This window comes from Epinephelus moara, chromosome 6, assembly GCF_006386435.1.
Source record: "Epinephelus moara isolate mb chromosome 6, YSFRI_EMoa_1.0, whole genome shotgun sequence".
Classification (NCBI taxonomy): Eukaryota; Metazoa; Chordata; class Actinopteri; order Perciformes; family Serranidae; genus Epinephelus; species Epinephelus moara.
In genome coordinates, this window is record NC_065511.1 from 31,147,702 (window position 1) to 31,165,096 (window position 17,395).

The following is a 17,395-nucleotide window of genomic DNA, read 5'->3' on the forward strand; positions in this document are numbered from 1 at the left end:
TCTTCACCCAGTTTGTTCCACAAAATCACCCCACAGACTGTCATACGCACACTTGTCAGAGTGGTGCCAAAACAACATTTAGTTTTTACAAATCATATTGTTCATTGTGGCTGCTATTCACATCTGTCTCATTACTGTGTGTTTTTTGGATCATAGCTCAGTCCTCCAACATTATTCCCAATTCAGCCTGCAGAATTCTCATTTTCATTTCATGTTCTTCCTTCAGATATGTCATTTTATGCTCATATTCAATAATTTCTCTGGCTAACTTTGCCTGCACGGTCATCGTTTTTGTTCTCCGCTGAGAGGTGGTGGCAGCATCTTCACCCATGGGTGTTGCAGCAGATGTGGAGGGATGTACACATGACCTGTTCAGATTCCTTTCACTGTTAGAAGCACAAATAACCTCCTGTGGTCCATAATATAAAAGCAGAATAAATATCGACACAGACAGTGAGTAGGAATATGCTGCATTTACCAAAGGAAATGACCAATTTAGTTTCTTCAGTGTATTTACCATTTGCCCTCAGGTCTTCGTCTGAAATGTCCACATGATCCAGAGGCTGCACCATTATTCCAGACAGGAAGTCACTCAATTCATCAGTCTTGTTTGTTTTTTCTGCGGCCCACCACCAGTTGTAAATCACTCTCTTTTCATGTCTCTGTTTTTAAAGCCACTTTAAGGTTTTTTCAGAGTCTGTATAGGAAGATATCACTCAATATAAGCAAGAAAGAAATACAAAATACTGATAATTATGAAGATGCCTCACCTGGAGATGTTTTACTGTGCTTGTGGAGACATTTTCCTTTGCACTGAACTCACTGCAAGTTGCAGCCCAGCCACTCTTTTCCTTTTGCTCAGTAGCAGCAGTATGGTTTTTACTTTCAGGTACTGTTTGCCTCTGCTATTGTTTGGTCTCAAGATTCACACCTGAAATGGTGTTTTCATGGGCACCCTGAGGCCAACAGCATGTATTTGTACTTAAGATAATGAGGCTTAACCCAGGTCTTATCATGTAGTCTTACTTGCCTTACTCTGGGACTCCATAGTCACAGAATAACTAAGTCAAATTTCATGTTCATGAAAGCCACTTAATCCAAACCCTGTTTGTTAAACCAGTCCAGAGCTTAAGTGAGCATCTTAGTCTGGCACTAGAACCAATCCTTATCTGTGAAACTGGCCCTTTATGTGTCACACGAAGGAAGCTGGAGAGCAAACCGTTTTGACATGACTTTATTTCACATCATTAAAACTTACAAGCCTCAAGACTTGATGCGTCAGGCTGAACAGAGAGGAGACAGATTACACAGTGAGATATCACAGAGTCAAACCGTTACGAGTTAGGCTACATGAAGGGATCATAACTGATATAGCACGTATTAATGCATGGCATATATACATCCTCACATGGAGTGCATCTACAGTATGCATTGGCTCAAGCTGGAGGAGTAATACTTGAAGGGGTTTGCAGATTATAGTTACGCCTGCAGTTTGATAGTATGCATGAGCGAGGGGCAGAGGCCACGAGCGCAGCATCCACAAGAGCTGTGAAAGACGTTTCAGCGTCTAAGACAGGCCACAGGCATAGCACAGATAGTGTAAGCAAAGCTGCAGAGCGGAGAGGGACTGCTCTGGGTGCTGGTGTGTGTCAGGAGGTGCTCATATTGTGACACGGTGTCATGAGTGCTGGGTGGGTCGAGGTCATATCTCCACATCATCAGGCTCACATGCTTCAATCTCTGAGACCAGCCGATGAGGGAAGAGTTTGTACTGCAACCATGTGGGCTCTGAAACACAGAAAAAGGAAGGTGTCAATAATGTGAATCAATCCCCCTCGTGTTGAGACAGTCACAAGGTCCAAGCTTTACCGAGGTAGCAGGCTGGCGGCTGCAGCTTCCCATCAAAGCAGGTCTGGGTTGCAGTGAAGCTGCACTGCTTACGAAGATGTTTGCAGTAGAACGTCACATTTTCCCCGTGAGGGACCATGGCATCTGTTACGTCAAACGGCCAGCGCTTCACTCCAACAATCACCACACGGCTCCGCTCAGCAGGGATGAGACAGCGAGCTGTGAAACACATCAACAAGGCATGAAACTGTAATTTAAGCATCAAATCCAAAATGTATGTGCATTGCCTGTAAGAAACAAGCATCTTTGCATACATTGAACGTGTCATGTTTTTATGAGCTTGAATGCATCATTATTTAAACTTATTCTAACATTTTTCTTCCTGGTGTGTCCATTTAAAACATCTCTAACCTCTGCAGTATGGTGGCGATGCACTCCAGCTGCCGTTGGACATGCAGGTGACCTTCTGGGGTCCATCCAGCAGGAAGTTCTTTTTACAGAGGTAGTGGATGTCAAAGCCAACTTCATATTCAGTTTTCTGCACAGCCACCACGTAGCCCTGCTCCACGTCCCGAGGAGGCTGGCAGTACACCTCTAACACAGACAGAGAAGCAGGTTATCAGTCTGCCTAAACATTTACGAGTAATGTTACTCCAAAAAAGGGACAGAGACGTTACTGCTTAGTTATTAGCTGTTGCTTCCTGACACCTTTACCCGGCCTTGATAACGATTTATAAGTTGAAATGAAAGCTTGAATGCTTCTGTCTTTCCTCTTTTTTCTCTCCTCTCTTTAATGTGTTTTAACAAACATCAAGGTCGGTCATTATTCTCTTTGTGTGAGGCAAGAAGCACCGTGTAAGTATTTCAATCCAATCCCCAGAATAAATGTTGGCATTTTACGTTCCTGCAAACCACGGATATGCTGCCTCATGTCTCAACAACACTTTGGTTATGGGGAGGAAAAGATCATGTTTTGGCTTAAACTAGCTGGTTTTGATGGCTAAAAAGCTGCTGGAAACACAGTGATGTCTTGGTTAATAAACACCTGCTTGTCATGGCACTATCCCCAGTGAAAACATAGCAAAAGATCATTAAAAACAAATACGTTTTGTAGCTAAAAAGCTGCTGGAAAACACAGCAATGGCTTTGTTTGTTGGTCTCAAACAATGGTCTGCAGCTTGCACCATCCCCTCCTCCTCCAAATGGCAAAGTCAGCTTATATACTACATCTATTTAGAGATGCTGATATGACACGTTTGAATTGTACAGATGTAACGTATCCGTGGTTTGCAGTAACATACGACAATCATTTTCTGCTGGTGACTGGGTTTAAGAATTTCCCATTCCTCCCTATGGAGCAGGCCATGCAGTACCAAGTTTAGCCACTCGAGGGCAGAAAAGCACTGCGAAACTGAGCTCCAGCTCTTGAATGATGAATCCTTGAAGGGTTTGTGTTTCTTTGATTCACTCCTTTTTTTTTTTGACATATCCGTACACACACATGAACACATGCACACATCAAATAAATGAACATCCCTTCACAAAAAGACCACTCAGTCCATTCACTCTTTCACATCATCCACCGTCACATCTCCGGCTAACCTTGAAAGATGCATGAGGACACATTGACTGTAAGGGAACACACATGCCTGATCACACACATGTGGCCACTGTAAGATGCACTTACTTTTACAGATGGGGTGAGGATACTGCCAGGTCTGATTATCCTGGCAGAAATTTTCACTGCTCCCCACTATATCCGCCCTGCAGGAGAGAAGGGAGAGGAGGCAGATGGCAGTGTGTCATGTACAGTATTGACAGCTAAGGAGCCTCGTCTGAATCAAAGTGATGAAAAAAGGTGTAAATGATTTCCTTTTTACACTCTGTCTCTCTCTTTCAGAGTGTCTGAATTTCATGTGCACAGTTCTGGCTGACACATCCACTCGGGCTCATCTTATCCTGCGGATGAGTCAGTGTGTAAAGGGGAGTCAATACAAGATTAGACTGTAATGACCTAGTTAGCTCAATGGAGAGATCGTCAGCTGGGAGATCAAAATGAATTTCCTGCCATTCAGCACTCATCACCCGTCGTTCCCCAACACCTCTCCCACAGAGATGGACGGTAACTACATACATTTACTCGAGTACAATTTTGAGATACTAGAGCTTCATTTTTTTCATTTTATGCTACTTTATATTTCTACTCCAATAAAATACAGATTCAGACATATATATTTTACTTCACAATTTTATCTGACAGCTTTAGTTATTAGTGACATTACAGATTTTAGATTTAAAAAAAACATATCATGAGCTTATGAAACAGATTAAACCGGAGAGGTGTCTATGAGTTGTTACAGATCCACCAAAGAGATTTCCCCTCAAGACCACACATGGGTTTGTATTAATAAGCCCCAAAGAGGTAAATATATCCAATATTTTCCTTTGTTTTTCTTCTCTCCTACATTAATCAACTCATAACCCCTCAGATTTATCTTGTGACCCTCTTAAAAGGCCAGACCAATAGGTTGGGAATCATTGTACTAAACTGTGCATAAAATGGTTAAAGGGTAACTTGGGTATTTTTCAACCTGGACCTTTTTCCCCTGTTTTGTGTCTAAGTGACTAATAGAGACAACATTTTTTGAAATTGGAGTCAGTATTGAGAGACAGTGCTGCAGCAGGTAATGGCGAGACAGGCTGCAATGTCACCACTTGGGGCATCTGTCAATTTATGTCCACTAAAAGTGCTTGTATTTGCCGCTCAGTGTGTTTACATGACATTAGAGAAAATCGATTTATTGTGTTAGTCCGACTAAAATCGGACATTTAAACTATATGTAAACATGTTAGTCCGACTGAATTTATACTAAATCGAATCTCTCAAAGTCGGACTAACACACCCAGATAATGTGATTGGGAGTTGAATTACTTCTGCATGTATCAACACATTCTCACTCCGACCTCGTCACATATTGACCTTTGGCCATGGACTTTCATGTACCCTGGGTGCGTTGGTTGTTGACGTTCTGGGACAGCGTGTCAAGTTCTGCCTGTCACATGCATTGTCTTCTTTCAAGATACACTTAGGTTTTCACAGCAAATTTAAGGTTTACATACAGTCTCTTTCAAAATAAATGCACTACATCGATACAACACTGGGAATTGACTTCTTTTTCCTTCAACAACAAAAGCAAGTGGTTAGGTTTAGGACAAAAGAACAGGATTTGGCTTTAGAATCTTACGGGATGCGGACACCTCTCTCTTGGTTGAAAGTCAGTGTTTCTTCGACCCATTCACCACCCCTCCTGCCCGCCCCAGTCGGACTTTCACCGCCTTGGCTTTCGTCCTTGTCCTGCTGAATTCCCCCTGACACTGCTGGGCGCGTTAAACTCTAATGGCAACCGGCCGTGGATCACGCCGATGTAAAAGGACGCCTTTTGTAGTTCGTTTCTGACGCAGCAAGTCACTGCCCAAGCGCCGAATTTTGACAACTTCGGAGTGAGACCGGGTTCCATGTATACAATCAGTTGGACACAAACTGGCCAAGGCACTCGTGCATTTTTTTTAAGGACAAAATGTACAGATCTGTAAAGTTGTCCACCGTGGTACCAAGTTTGCTAGCTCAAACTGTAGGTCACCGTAGCTAGCTTCTTTGTCCATTGTTTTGTCTGTGATGTAATAGGTCAACTGGAATAAGGTCCAGTACTAACAAGCTGTAAAGGGGTCATATCGTCACCTATCATAGTGGAGTCGGACATACTTTGGTCAATTAATTGATTCCCCCCCTGTGCTTATATACTAGGACAAGCACAGCAGTCCAATTAAATGGCCTAGTCAAGCTATAATCGTAGCTTGACATAACTGTGCATGTAAACGTACTGAGTGACAGGCTCAGATTATTATTCTAAGTGTCTGCAAACATTATGGAAAAGATCCCGACAGAGAAAGACCCTCTGGATGAAGAGTAAGGTCCTTTTTGTTTAACCAGAAACAGCCCCAAAATTGCAATCACCAAACCCACCAGACTCCATTTTTATAAACAGCAATTTTAGTGTGTATAGAGGCAGCATATTTTCAGATCTAACTGGATGAATTAAGGGTTTATTTCAACCAGATCAGAGCTGATGGTTGTTAGAACAGTGGAAAGATGGTTTTTGTTAGTTTTATTTTGTTTCTGTCGACTTTGAATGAAGTCTGTTACAAGGATAAAATTACTGTTTTTTTAAATGGAGTCTGGCTGGTTTGGTGACAGTGATTTTTGGGCTGTTTCTTGGTAAACAAAGAGGATTTTACTCTTAAACAAAAAGCTCTATCTCTGTCAGGTCCTTTCCATAATGTTGTCAAACTCTTCTAATAACAATCTGATTCTGTCAGTGGCAAAAATAAGCAATGAAGTGGACGGAAATTGACGTTTCACAATTGCCCATAAATGTTACATACTGTAGCAGCAGCGGTCTCGCTCAGTACTGGACCAATCTCAGAAACCACTGTCTCCATTAGTCACTTAGACACAAAAACATGGGAAGTAGGGAACATGTTGAAAAATACCAAAGGCAGCCTACCCTTTAAGAGTAGCTCAAACCCAACCAGTTACAACAGTGAAATGCTGCTCACACATGAGTACAATCTAACAATGTCACATATAATAATAGTCATTGTGCTGCTACATTTAATGCTTCAGGTACATTATGCCCATAATACCTCTGTACTTCTACTTAAGCTTAAAATGCACGTATTCATACTGTTGTATTGGCACTTTGGTACTAAAGGATCTGAGTATTTCTTCCACCACTGCTCTCCTGTAATCAAGCCATCCCTCCGCTCCCTCCCTCTTCTTCACACTCCATCCCCGTCTTCTCACTTCCTCCATTTCTACCTTCGTATCATTTCAGGTTTTCATAGCCTCTGCCTACGCACTCACAACCTCAACCTCCCATCATCCCCCATCTCTCACCCAGACAGGCAGCTGTAGCGGATGGAAGTTCCGGCTGTAGCGTCACCCTGGATGCTGAAGGTGTTGATGATGTCCTCAGGCAGAGGGCAGGTTTGGACGGACGGTTCTTCTGGTGACTGAGTCACTGAAGGTCAAAGAAGAACAGAAGGTTAAATATTTTAATGTCTGGTCCAATACCACACTTTAAAAATACTCCACTGCAAGTACAGGTTCTGCATTGAAGGAAAAAAATACCCAAGCTGGAAGAAAAACAGTCAGAGCAGCCGTCCCTTTATGTAATGTTTCATCAGAGAAGTTCAGTCTCCTCGCAGCAGAGTGAGCCTGAGTACATTTACTCAAGTATTGTACTTAAGTGCAAATTTGAGCTAGGTGTACTAAACTTGAGTTTATCCAAATTATGCTTCTTAATACTTATACATTTCCCTCTCATCTCGTACAGTTCAAATATAAATGCTGTAGTTTTTACTCACTTACTTTTTACTTTGCAGATTAAGACTGTAGATACAAACCCTATGAACGTACAAAATATTACTCATTGTTATAGATTACAACTGGTGGTTCTCCTCAACCAGCTACTGCACTAAAATCCTGCTCACAAACCAAAGCACCATAAATAATTATTGCAGTGATAAAACCTAGGCAGCACTTTACTTTAAAGGGACAGTTTGCCCCAAAATCAAAATTATATATTTCTCCTTCTAACTGTAGTGCTGTTTATCAGTCTAGATTGTTTTGGTGTGAGTTGCAGAGTGTTGGAGATATCGGCCGTAGAGATGTCTGCCTTCCCTCTAATATAATGGAACTAGATGGCACTCGACTCGTGGCATGAAATGCTTTTTAAAAACTCAACAGCAATGTCTCTTTCCAGAAATCATGACCTGGTTACTCAAGATAATCCACAGACCTTGTTGTGAGCAGATTCATGTAGGAACTATTTTCTTTCTACTGAACTACACACGCTAATTGTATCATCACACAGAAGGAAGCGTGCATTTATTGCTAGATCACCTTGCACCACTGAGCTAGCTAACGTTACAGCTCAGCCGAGGAGGATGCAATAAATGTTTACATCTCATGCTGTCATGAGCATGAGCCTTTCATCTCTGAGTAGATGCACCCTTCCTTCTGCACAGTGATATGATTAGCGGGTGTAGTTAGGTAGAAAGAAAATAGTTCCCACATAAAACTGCTCACAACAAAGAGTAACCATGTCATGATTTGCATCAACCTGGCCTCTAAATTCCCCAGATCCCAATCTGATCAAGCATTCATGGGACTACCATTACCCCCGATCCACGGTGGGGCTTCCTTGGATCAGACTTGACTCTGACATGTCAAGGCATGAACACAGGACCTCTGGGGGTGTCCTGTGGAGTCTGGCACCTGAGCGTTGGCAGCAGATCCTTTGAGACCTGTCAGTTGTGAGGTGGTTGTACTGGCATGTCCCACAGGTGCTCGATCAGATTGGGATCTGGGGAATTTGAGGACCAGGTTGATGCCTTGCACTCTTTGTCATGTTGAGGCATGGTGCATGTTCTGCTGGGGAGGGGTGCACTGCCATCGAGGGTTTGGATGAGTAATGTGCTTCAAGTGGCATCCACATGAATGCCAGGACCAAAGGTTTCCAAGCAGAACATAGCATAGTGACGAGATGGTCAGTATTGTTCGTGTCATCTGTCAGTTTTAATGTTTTGGTCGACACATTACAATCAGTATGTAACTGATGGGTGCAGATGTGAGTTTGCAGGTGACAACTATTAGCAAGTAAAGACGGAAGGTAGCAGGGAAGGAAAACAGATGGACAGAGGAAGTCACGTCCATCGTGCTACCTCATTTGACTTGTATTAACCAGGGTTTCTATTTCGTTTGTGACCCACAGAGGCGTTTCACTCGATGTCTTGTTCTATTTAAGTTGAAATAACCCTTCTTAGGTAATAAATCAAAGTTCGATGAGCAGGTGACACGCCGCCCCACAACTCTCACAGAGCTCACAGCTATATATCTGTGATTGTATAACACCTGGCACTGCTCATTCCTGGAAGTTTGAGTGCCTCACGCTTGTGGAAATATAAATATCAAGAGTGGTGCTCGGAGAGAGGCTGGAGCGACCCAAGCTGCATCAAGCGCAGGGTTTTGGAGCTGAACGCGGCTTTGAAAAGCAGAGACAGCTCTTGCCTGAGGGCTGTCTTAGGTATCAGAAAGCGAGAAACGTTAATATAAGAATGTAAAGGGACCTATGGGAGAGGGAGAGTTACGAGTCTGTTTGGCTGCCGATGAGAGCCCGAAGCTGAGTTCTGTTTTCACATATCGCCCTTCTCCTGCCTCTTCTGCTGCTGCCACCCACACAGGCTGCTGCACCAAACTGCTACGAAGCAGGTATATCAAATTCTTTTTTTTTTTAAAAATTACAAAACAGTCATTTTGAATGAAACACAGCATTAAATACACAGCATTCTGATTGAGACCAAAGATGTAAAAGGTTGTGTTTTTACTCTTGTTTTTCTCCCAGAAACACAAACACAGATGCATGCACGCACCACAAACTAAATAGCCCCGAGCTGCATGCTTGTCCTTGGCTCCCATTGTAGAGCGAGACCTTATCAGAGGCCTCAGATGGAAGAGGATGAGAGGAGAAAGAGATGAGAGGAAAAGAGGATGAGAGAAGGGAGCAGAGGAGAGGAGAGCAGGGAACAGAAAGGCCTGGAGCAGCATGAGCAAGAGCTCTCTGACTCTCCTGACTGTGATCTGTCGCCCACACACACACACACACACACACACACACACACACACACACACACACACACACAAAAACTCTCTAACACATGTGCAATCCGCCCCCCACCACATACACATCTAATGTATACAGAAAAAATCGACCTCTCTCCCATAAACACACTCACAAGTAGACGCACATTCACACCCGCTCACACTCACACTGCGTGCATGCAGCTCTGTGCCACTTTGACAGTGATCTGCCGCCCACTGCCTCTCAACAGGCATGAAGGAGCTCGACTCACACTCTAACACACATGCAAGGGACACACACAATACAAACGCTCTCACACGTTCAAAACCCACCTACCTTCTGCCTGTCTCTCAGCAGGAGGATACTCTACGAGAGTGTGAGAGAGAGCTGAGAATCGTATCCTTATTTCACATCTTTGAAAAGATAAAATAATCTTGAGGGTGAAACCAGGACCCAGCTGGGTTGAGGATTCCTAAGAAAGCGTGTTTACTGTAGCTCCAGGTGTGTGTGTGTGTGTGTGTGTGTGTGTGTGTGTGTGTGTGTGTGCGTGCAGACCTTTAAAGCTGAACTTGTTTTGTTTTTATCACAGCTGTCAGGTCGTCACAAGCAGTAAGCAAAAAAAGCAAATTTCCAGGTGCTGTACGTTGGTGAGGTGTGTCGAGATACTAAAAAGTATTGATGGCTTTACTGCACGTACCGCTGTGAAGCCTTATGGCACAGCGGTAGAAGTAATACAGCTGCACAGCGGTAGGACAAATTTTGCCTTTTGTCAGCCACTTATTCAGATTTATCTTTTCTCTTTTTGTTCTATATTTAGAGCACATGATTATCTCGGGGCACAGTGGTTCTGTGGTTGTAAATTAACTTGTAATCACTGGAAAGTCCTTTGTGTTTCCTGTAAGAATTGACTTTAGCTGCTCATGTGTTTGTTTAAATGTGCTTACAGCTCTGTTCTTACATAGTTATGTCCTACATAGGTGCATCTTTAAACCAAGCAAAGGTCAACTAAGAGATTTCAGAAGACCTCTAGAACACATAGGGTTAATAAACACATGTAGCTTATCATGAATTCATGATTTTAGACCTTTAATTGACACTGTGTTCAAGAAGTTGTTATTCATCTCAACTTAAGGCTGCAGTATTTTGGTTTTTGTAAATTGAGACCAAGTTATGGCCAAGACCAGTGGCGCCTCCAAAGGGGGGTAGCAGGGGGCTGTAAAATTGCTGCCCCCTCACAGTTGGAGGTTGATGTAACTGTTTTTGATGTAACTAGACAATCTAGGGCATCCATTGGTACCAACCATAGCAGCATGGCTTCCCAGGAAGGGGGCTAAATAATGCTCCAAATCTGGGCTAAATTTTGACGAGGGAACAACAGGCGTGGCAGTTTTCAAAAGCCCTGTTTCCACGGAGCAGTTCGATACAGTTCAGTTCGGTGCACCTCTTTCCTATTTCCACTGCAAAAAGTTGTGGATGTTATCAATAGACCGGTTCCGTGCCACCCCCATTTTTTGGTCACCACCTTCTGTTCGGGTACCTGGCACACAGATGCAGACTTCCATCTGTAGACTTCCATCTGTGTCGCCGCTAATGAGGAGATACAGTGAGTGACAACATGCGGTTTTCAACTGTTCTATATACTTAAATAGCACAAGCGAACTCCTGAAAGTTTAGTTCAGTTATGGCTTTTGGTTTTGGTGCCACCCCAAGATTTTCACTGGCCCCATCTGGCCCCCCCTACGACAAACCTCTAGGGGCGCCAATGACCAAGACCAGAGTGTATCAAGACCGAGACAAGACTTGAAAAAGACTGACATCAACTTAACCATCCTTACTCAACACCCCTTTTTTGCACAGACTATTAAGTGATTATCCTCACAGTTGTTGTTTTGACTGGTCTTAAAATAAAACCCTGAGTCCTCTTTGTCTGAGACCGAGACAAGGCTGAGTGAAAATGCCACCGAGTCCAAGGCTAGACTGAGGCCTTTAAAAAGAGGTAACAAGACTAAGTTGGATCTGAAGTACGACAACATTGCAGTATTGTGTAGTATATTTAGTGTAGTTTGTTTTGTCCACTCTTGAATACCAAAACAGAAACACCTTACAGTCTAATTGTGTCTGAGTACCACAAACTTTGGCCTGTAAAATGAACATATACAATTTTATATAGATGTATATGAAAACAGAAATATAGATGTATGTGCTGTGGTTCACATAAAACACACACAATTATATATATATATGTATGCATCTATATGATCTTCATGCACACGCACACATGCGCACACAGGTGTGTTCATCTTTCCTCTACTTATCAAGGGTTCAAACAGTCCAAATCTTCCAACAGCCACTATGAACAACTAAAGCTCTGGTTGCCATGGTGACGAGGAGAATAGGTCCCAGTTGTGCAATGTCTCAGTCGACACAGTCACAGAGGGGTTTCATTCCTGAATCTCTCCCTCTCTTTGTCTGACCGTCTTGCATAAACACAAAACAACCACAGCTTGGTTTAATCCTCGACCTCGTCCCTGACCTGAGCACATGACCTGTGCACATGCAGCGTGTCTGCTGTTGAATAAGAGACACAGGATTAAACTTGAGACAAATACCACGGCAACATGCCTCCAGATGTTCACTACCTGTGAATGAATGAACTTGTTATGAAGGAACCTGACATGAATAAAGAAAAAGACTTTTTTTTTTCTGTTGAACTCAAACCCACCTGTGCAGATGGGCTCGTCCCCACTCCACTGTCGGTCACCTTGACAACGGCGAATAGTGGCATCCAAGCCACTGGGCAACGTGAATCCCGGCTTGCAGCGCACTTCGAGCAGGGCAGAAAAGGAGTGAGTGGGAGAGAGGAGGCGAGCCACTGAGTTTTCAGTGGGGGGCAGAGGCCAGGGACATGTTCGACCTGAGGAGAGGAGAGACGATCCAGAGAGAGGAGAGGGAAACTCAGGATGTGCCGGATTGTTTCTTGTCTAAGACAAATGGACTAAAATCATTATTAAAATGGCACTAATGAGGTTGTATAACTACACTGGATGCTCTCTCTCTCTCTTTTACAATGCACAAGCATAATAAAAAACTTGTGCTGACATTTTCAGCCCAGATTTGGTGCATGACCAAGGCTTTTATTTTCCAGTAACACACACACACACACACACACACACACACACACACACACACACACACACACACTCACAGAGATGTATGTTGGCACAGATGTATGTTGGCACAGCTGCGTATACACACAAACACTTTTAATGACTTAGCCCACAATGGTGTTCACAGTGACAACTGAGGGCACACATGCATACAAATAGTTACCTGGAGCCACACAGCTGAGACCACACTGGCCGTCACACAGACACTGGCGCTTGTTGCCACAGTCTCTGTCAGCTTTGCAGGGCCGAGGACACGTCCTCCTCCTCTCCTCTCCCAGAAGTCTCTCTGGACACGACCCTGTTGTGACACCACACACACTATCACACCATTGCCGTAATTGTCCCTTTGTTTGCTTCTCCTCCATTCATGGCCCCCATCGTAAAGGAAAAAAAAAAAGACTAATGACAGTAATGAGATTGTGTTTGCCAGGTCTGCTTTGTTTTCTGTTTTTTCAGGGAGGTAAATTCAGTGTGGGTGGCCGGGCAAACATTTGCCACCCAGGTTGCCAGATGAGTGAGTATTTAGCCATCAATCTTGTTTTTTTATAGAAAGTGAGAGTGTTTTCTCAGTGGAGTAACTTTGTCTTAAAATCTAATTCATATCTGCACAGGATCAGTTTGGAGTAATCTTTAACCCCTCCTCACTTCCCCTCACTTTTCCATATGTATTCCATCACACACCCACATCCTCCTCTTAACATACACTGCAACACTGCCAACATCGACACACCCTCAATGTCCAGAACATTTTGGGGGGAGAGAAGGGGGGAGTCAGAGAGGGTTCCCCATTTTTCATTTCTCAGAATGAAAACATGTGTGCTACTGTATTCACTCTGCCCACAGCCATGTGACCATAAACACACATGTGCTGCGGTAATGTACACATGATCACCCCAGAGCAGCACAGAGACATGGTGTACAGAACATACATGTAGCACCTATGATACTGGGAATCTAAACAGCTACATGAAACCAGAGATATGGAAGCCTGGAGTCACATATAAAGACGTGTCAATGATAAAAAATAAAAAAAATAGATGCCACAATTAATTAACAATTAAAACAACAACAGAAGCAAACTTTAAATGACAGTGACTCATTCAGTGCTGCTAAGTTTGGGCAATCCAAACTAATACCTTTTCTAATTCTTTGCAATCACTATAAAAATCAACCATCCAACAATATTACACACACCCCCTCCTTAATTAGCCCATTGCATATTAAAGAGATAATGCTTGAGTGCATCTAAGCCCTGATCACATGATCATTGTTATATTAAAATGCAATCTACGCAGCAACAAAGCATGCAGGGTAAAGTCCAGAGTGTTCAGTGATAGCCCGGCTGCGTTCATTGTGCATGCAGGGCTCAGTGCTCTGCCAGCTGTGAGTGATGGATGGAGTCAGAGGGCTTACCTGGAGCCTGCGGGGACACCGCTCCAGTCAGAGCCCACAGGGACAGCAGCAGCAGTGCACACTCCATCCTTGAAGTCAGGCCTGAGACGATATGAGGGAGGGACGCGCAGACACGGCATTTTTAAGGAAGGGGGGAACAAAGGGTGGGTGGGGGTGAGGGGGAGACGGAGCCACGGAGGTGGGGGTGGTGGTGGTGGTGGTGGTGGGGGGAGAGGGTACAGCCCTGGGAGCACACATCTGGTTCGCGTTGAGGAGGAGAGAATTGGGGAAAATTCCAGTCTGAGGGACCTTTCACCCATTTTTGTTGAGATAGCAGATAAAGGCGATGACATTTACAATCCACATGGGTAAACAAACAGGAAGTGCTAACAACAGGGTAAATGAATGGACTTTACCTGGTGTCATAAGGCAGCATTTCCTCTGTTATGCATCTAAACATGCAGCCCGGTGGGACTTATAGCTTCACTTCTTTAATTAATGTGAAGGCCAGTTTATTTTGTAATCTCACCTCTAACTCATCTGTGTCAGTTTATTTGTGATACCCACAAACACTGACTGCATTTAATTTAGAACTGTGTAAAATACACATTAAACACCATAAATGTCCGAGGGAAGTAGCTTTTGTTGGGCAAGAATTGATATTTGGACAGCTTTGCCCATCAAAGGAATGTACACAATGTGAACAGACAGGGAGGTTATCAGAACAAGTAGTCTGGTGACATTTCACCACATATTATAGTGTGGTTATTAGGCTTAAGTTGATAAATGAAGTAAATCAAATCTGACCTCTGCTGCCCATTCTCTCTCGATCAAAACTGGGCTTTAATTCAAGATGCGAGCACACAGTGAGCCTGTTTACACCTGGTATTAACATGTGTCTCGGGTGATCCAATCACAGGAGGACGGCTCTGAGTCTGTCTGTTCACACCTGACGTCTCCACATGAGTCCCGAGTGACCACTTGTGATCAGATCTCACTCCCACGCTCTATGTGCAAATAAACACTCAGTGGGAGGAGAGCAGCTCCAGAGACAGTCCCGCAGCGCTGCGTCTAACCTGTGTGACAACAGCAACAGACAGTTTACTTATTGGGTGGGGAGTCAGATAAGGAAGGACGTCAGCTGAGTAGGTGGTCTTTCAATGTGGCCCAGGACACATTAGCATACATACAGTTTAAAGAATGTGGCCATACTGTATGCAACCCAGACTACCTCTGAATGTGGTCTGAGACATTGAGCAGTCCCTCCAGGATGTTGTAATTGGAACAATTAATGCAAATTTAGCCAGTCCCTGTGAATTCTGCACAACCTTGTAATGTTGTCCAGTCACCGCAGCTTTACCACAAATCTGATCGCTTAAAATCTAATTTTATTGTAGAGCTGCGTGCAGCGTCTTGATTAGCTCAGCACCCCTATGATGGGGCTAACTGTTAGCATCATACTGCTGACGTTACCCAACAGTTATTAACAGGTTTAACAACAGAGTCACACCGTTTCAATGGTGGTGTGAGATTAACAGCTCAGAGCCAGGTGTTAACCACCTCTGCAGGGCTTCTGCCCAAGCAGCAAAATACGACAAGTAGAGAGGCCTGTGCTAACGAGTCAGGTCAGCAGGAGGAGAGCAGCTGACGGGGACAGTCCTTCAACGTCGCGCCAAACAGCAGCCACAGCTTGCTGCTCCAGGGACTGATGGAGAATGCATTTGGTGCATTTACATTTGCACTTTAGGCAGTCCACTTGTGATCCGATCACAGAGGGCGCATGTTAAAGGGATAGTGGGGTTGTATGAGGTACTTATCCATAGACAGTGTATTACCAACAGTCGATGTAAGTTGGCACGCCCCCAGTTTGGAGAAACAAGCTGGAAGCTAAGAAATCTACTACGACTACTTTGGAGGGTTTAGCAGCAAAAGATTTTAGCCACCCAAAAAAGGTCCCACTTTAAAAAAAAAACAAAAAAACATATCATTTTATTGCCCAGACACACCAAACTGACCCCGAAGAACTAGCAGCGATGAGAGCCCCCTGCTGCATTGCATCTCGTTGCTGTGTCTCAGCCAAAAAATTACTCTTGAACACACCAAATTGACGACCAACAAGCTTGTATGTTCTGCATCTGTGTGAGAGGACATACCCCTCTTTACCAGCAGATGGCAGTCATCTGTAATCCTCATTCAAAACAGGAAACCAGAAGACCATCTTGACGCTAGTTAGCCACTTAGCACATTATTAACATAATCCAATGTTGAAAGAACAAAGGATATTTACCGTGTGCCAGTGAACAATACCAAAAACCATCAGGAAATCTTTCTGCCTTAAGAGCTCACTGGCTGATGGAAAACAATCTTACCTCGTGACAAATTTGTTTCGACCTCACTTCCTCTTGACTTTAGCTCTTTGTTTACTTTCCTCACTTCCACTTCTCTTCTCCTGAAGGGAGATAAACTGCCAGTCAAAGTGATTTTATTCTCTGACAGGCTCCATTGTGCGTACGCTGATTCAATATGCTGAATTGGTGGAAAAAAGGCCAACTAACAATGATGAGGGCCAACAGTGCAGGACACACCACACCGACGAGGGCGGCAGATGCTCAGCCACGGCCAAACTTTGACCAATGGCCGACCGTTGGCCTGGTGTATCAGGGCCTTCACTTGTATGCTATAGTTTTAATATTTTCATTGCTGTACCTTAATGTCAGACAGTGATTTTTAACGGGAAAATGAAGCTGTCTTATGGCTCTCATAAAAGCCAAACTCCACTGACAAAAACTGTGATTTAACATTGCTAAACACAGGAGCTGCTGGTCCATCCCTGTGTCGAACAGTTATTTTGTTTGTGTTGTTGTATGTGACTTTTGTGTTTAAAATGATTACTTCTGATTCACCAACGACACACAATAACACAAACCAACTGAATGAAGCAGCTGTAGACCAGCGGCTCCTGTATTCAGCAAGCCAAAATTACTGTTTTTCTCAATGCAGTCTGGTGACTGGATGGGGAACTGAAGCAATTAACAGCTTCCCTGCCGAAATGGCTTTCTGACGGAAAGGTAAAGTGTTGAAAATACTCTCAATAAAGCATACTTATTTAATTAATACTGATTTTTTTTTTCCAGGTGTGACTTTAGGTGGCTCCCCGCAGCAGTAAATTCCTGTATGTCTCCTGCATGTAATACACTTAATATGGATAAGTACCCCATGCAACCCCACTTTAAATGATCTGAACTATCCATTTAATACCAGGTGTAAACAGGGCCACAGCTTAAG

The 17,395-nt window shown here is 43.7% G+C and overlaps 1 protein-coding gene across 1 annotated transcript; it reads right to left on the bottom strand.

The window, feature by feature from the left end:
• Nucleotides 1-1,218: 1,218 nt before the first annotated feature.
• ntd5 (ntl-dependent gene 5) lies at nt 1,219-14,240 on the bottom strand. Its single transcript, XM_050047579.1, has 8 exons — nt 14,132-14,240; nt 12,882-13,016; nt 12,274-12,465; nt 6,806-6,929; nt 3,536-3,612; nt 2,260-2,442; nt 1,870-2,067; nt 1,219-1,788 (listed from the first exon to the last, which is right to left on the bottom strand). The coding sequence occupies exons 1-8, from the start codon at nt 14,196-14,198 to the stop codon at nt 1,703-1,705; spliced, it is 1,062 nt and encodes a 353-aa protein (XP_049903536.1). The 5' UTR covers nt 14,199-14,240; the 3' UTR covers nt 1,219-1,702.
• Between the last annotated feature and the right edge of the window lie 3,155 nt (nt 14,241-17,395).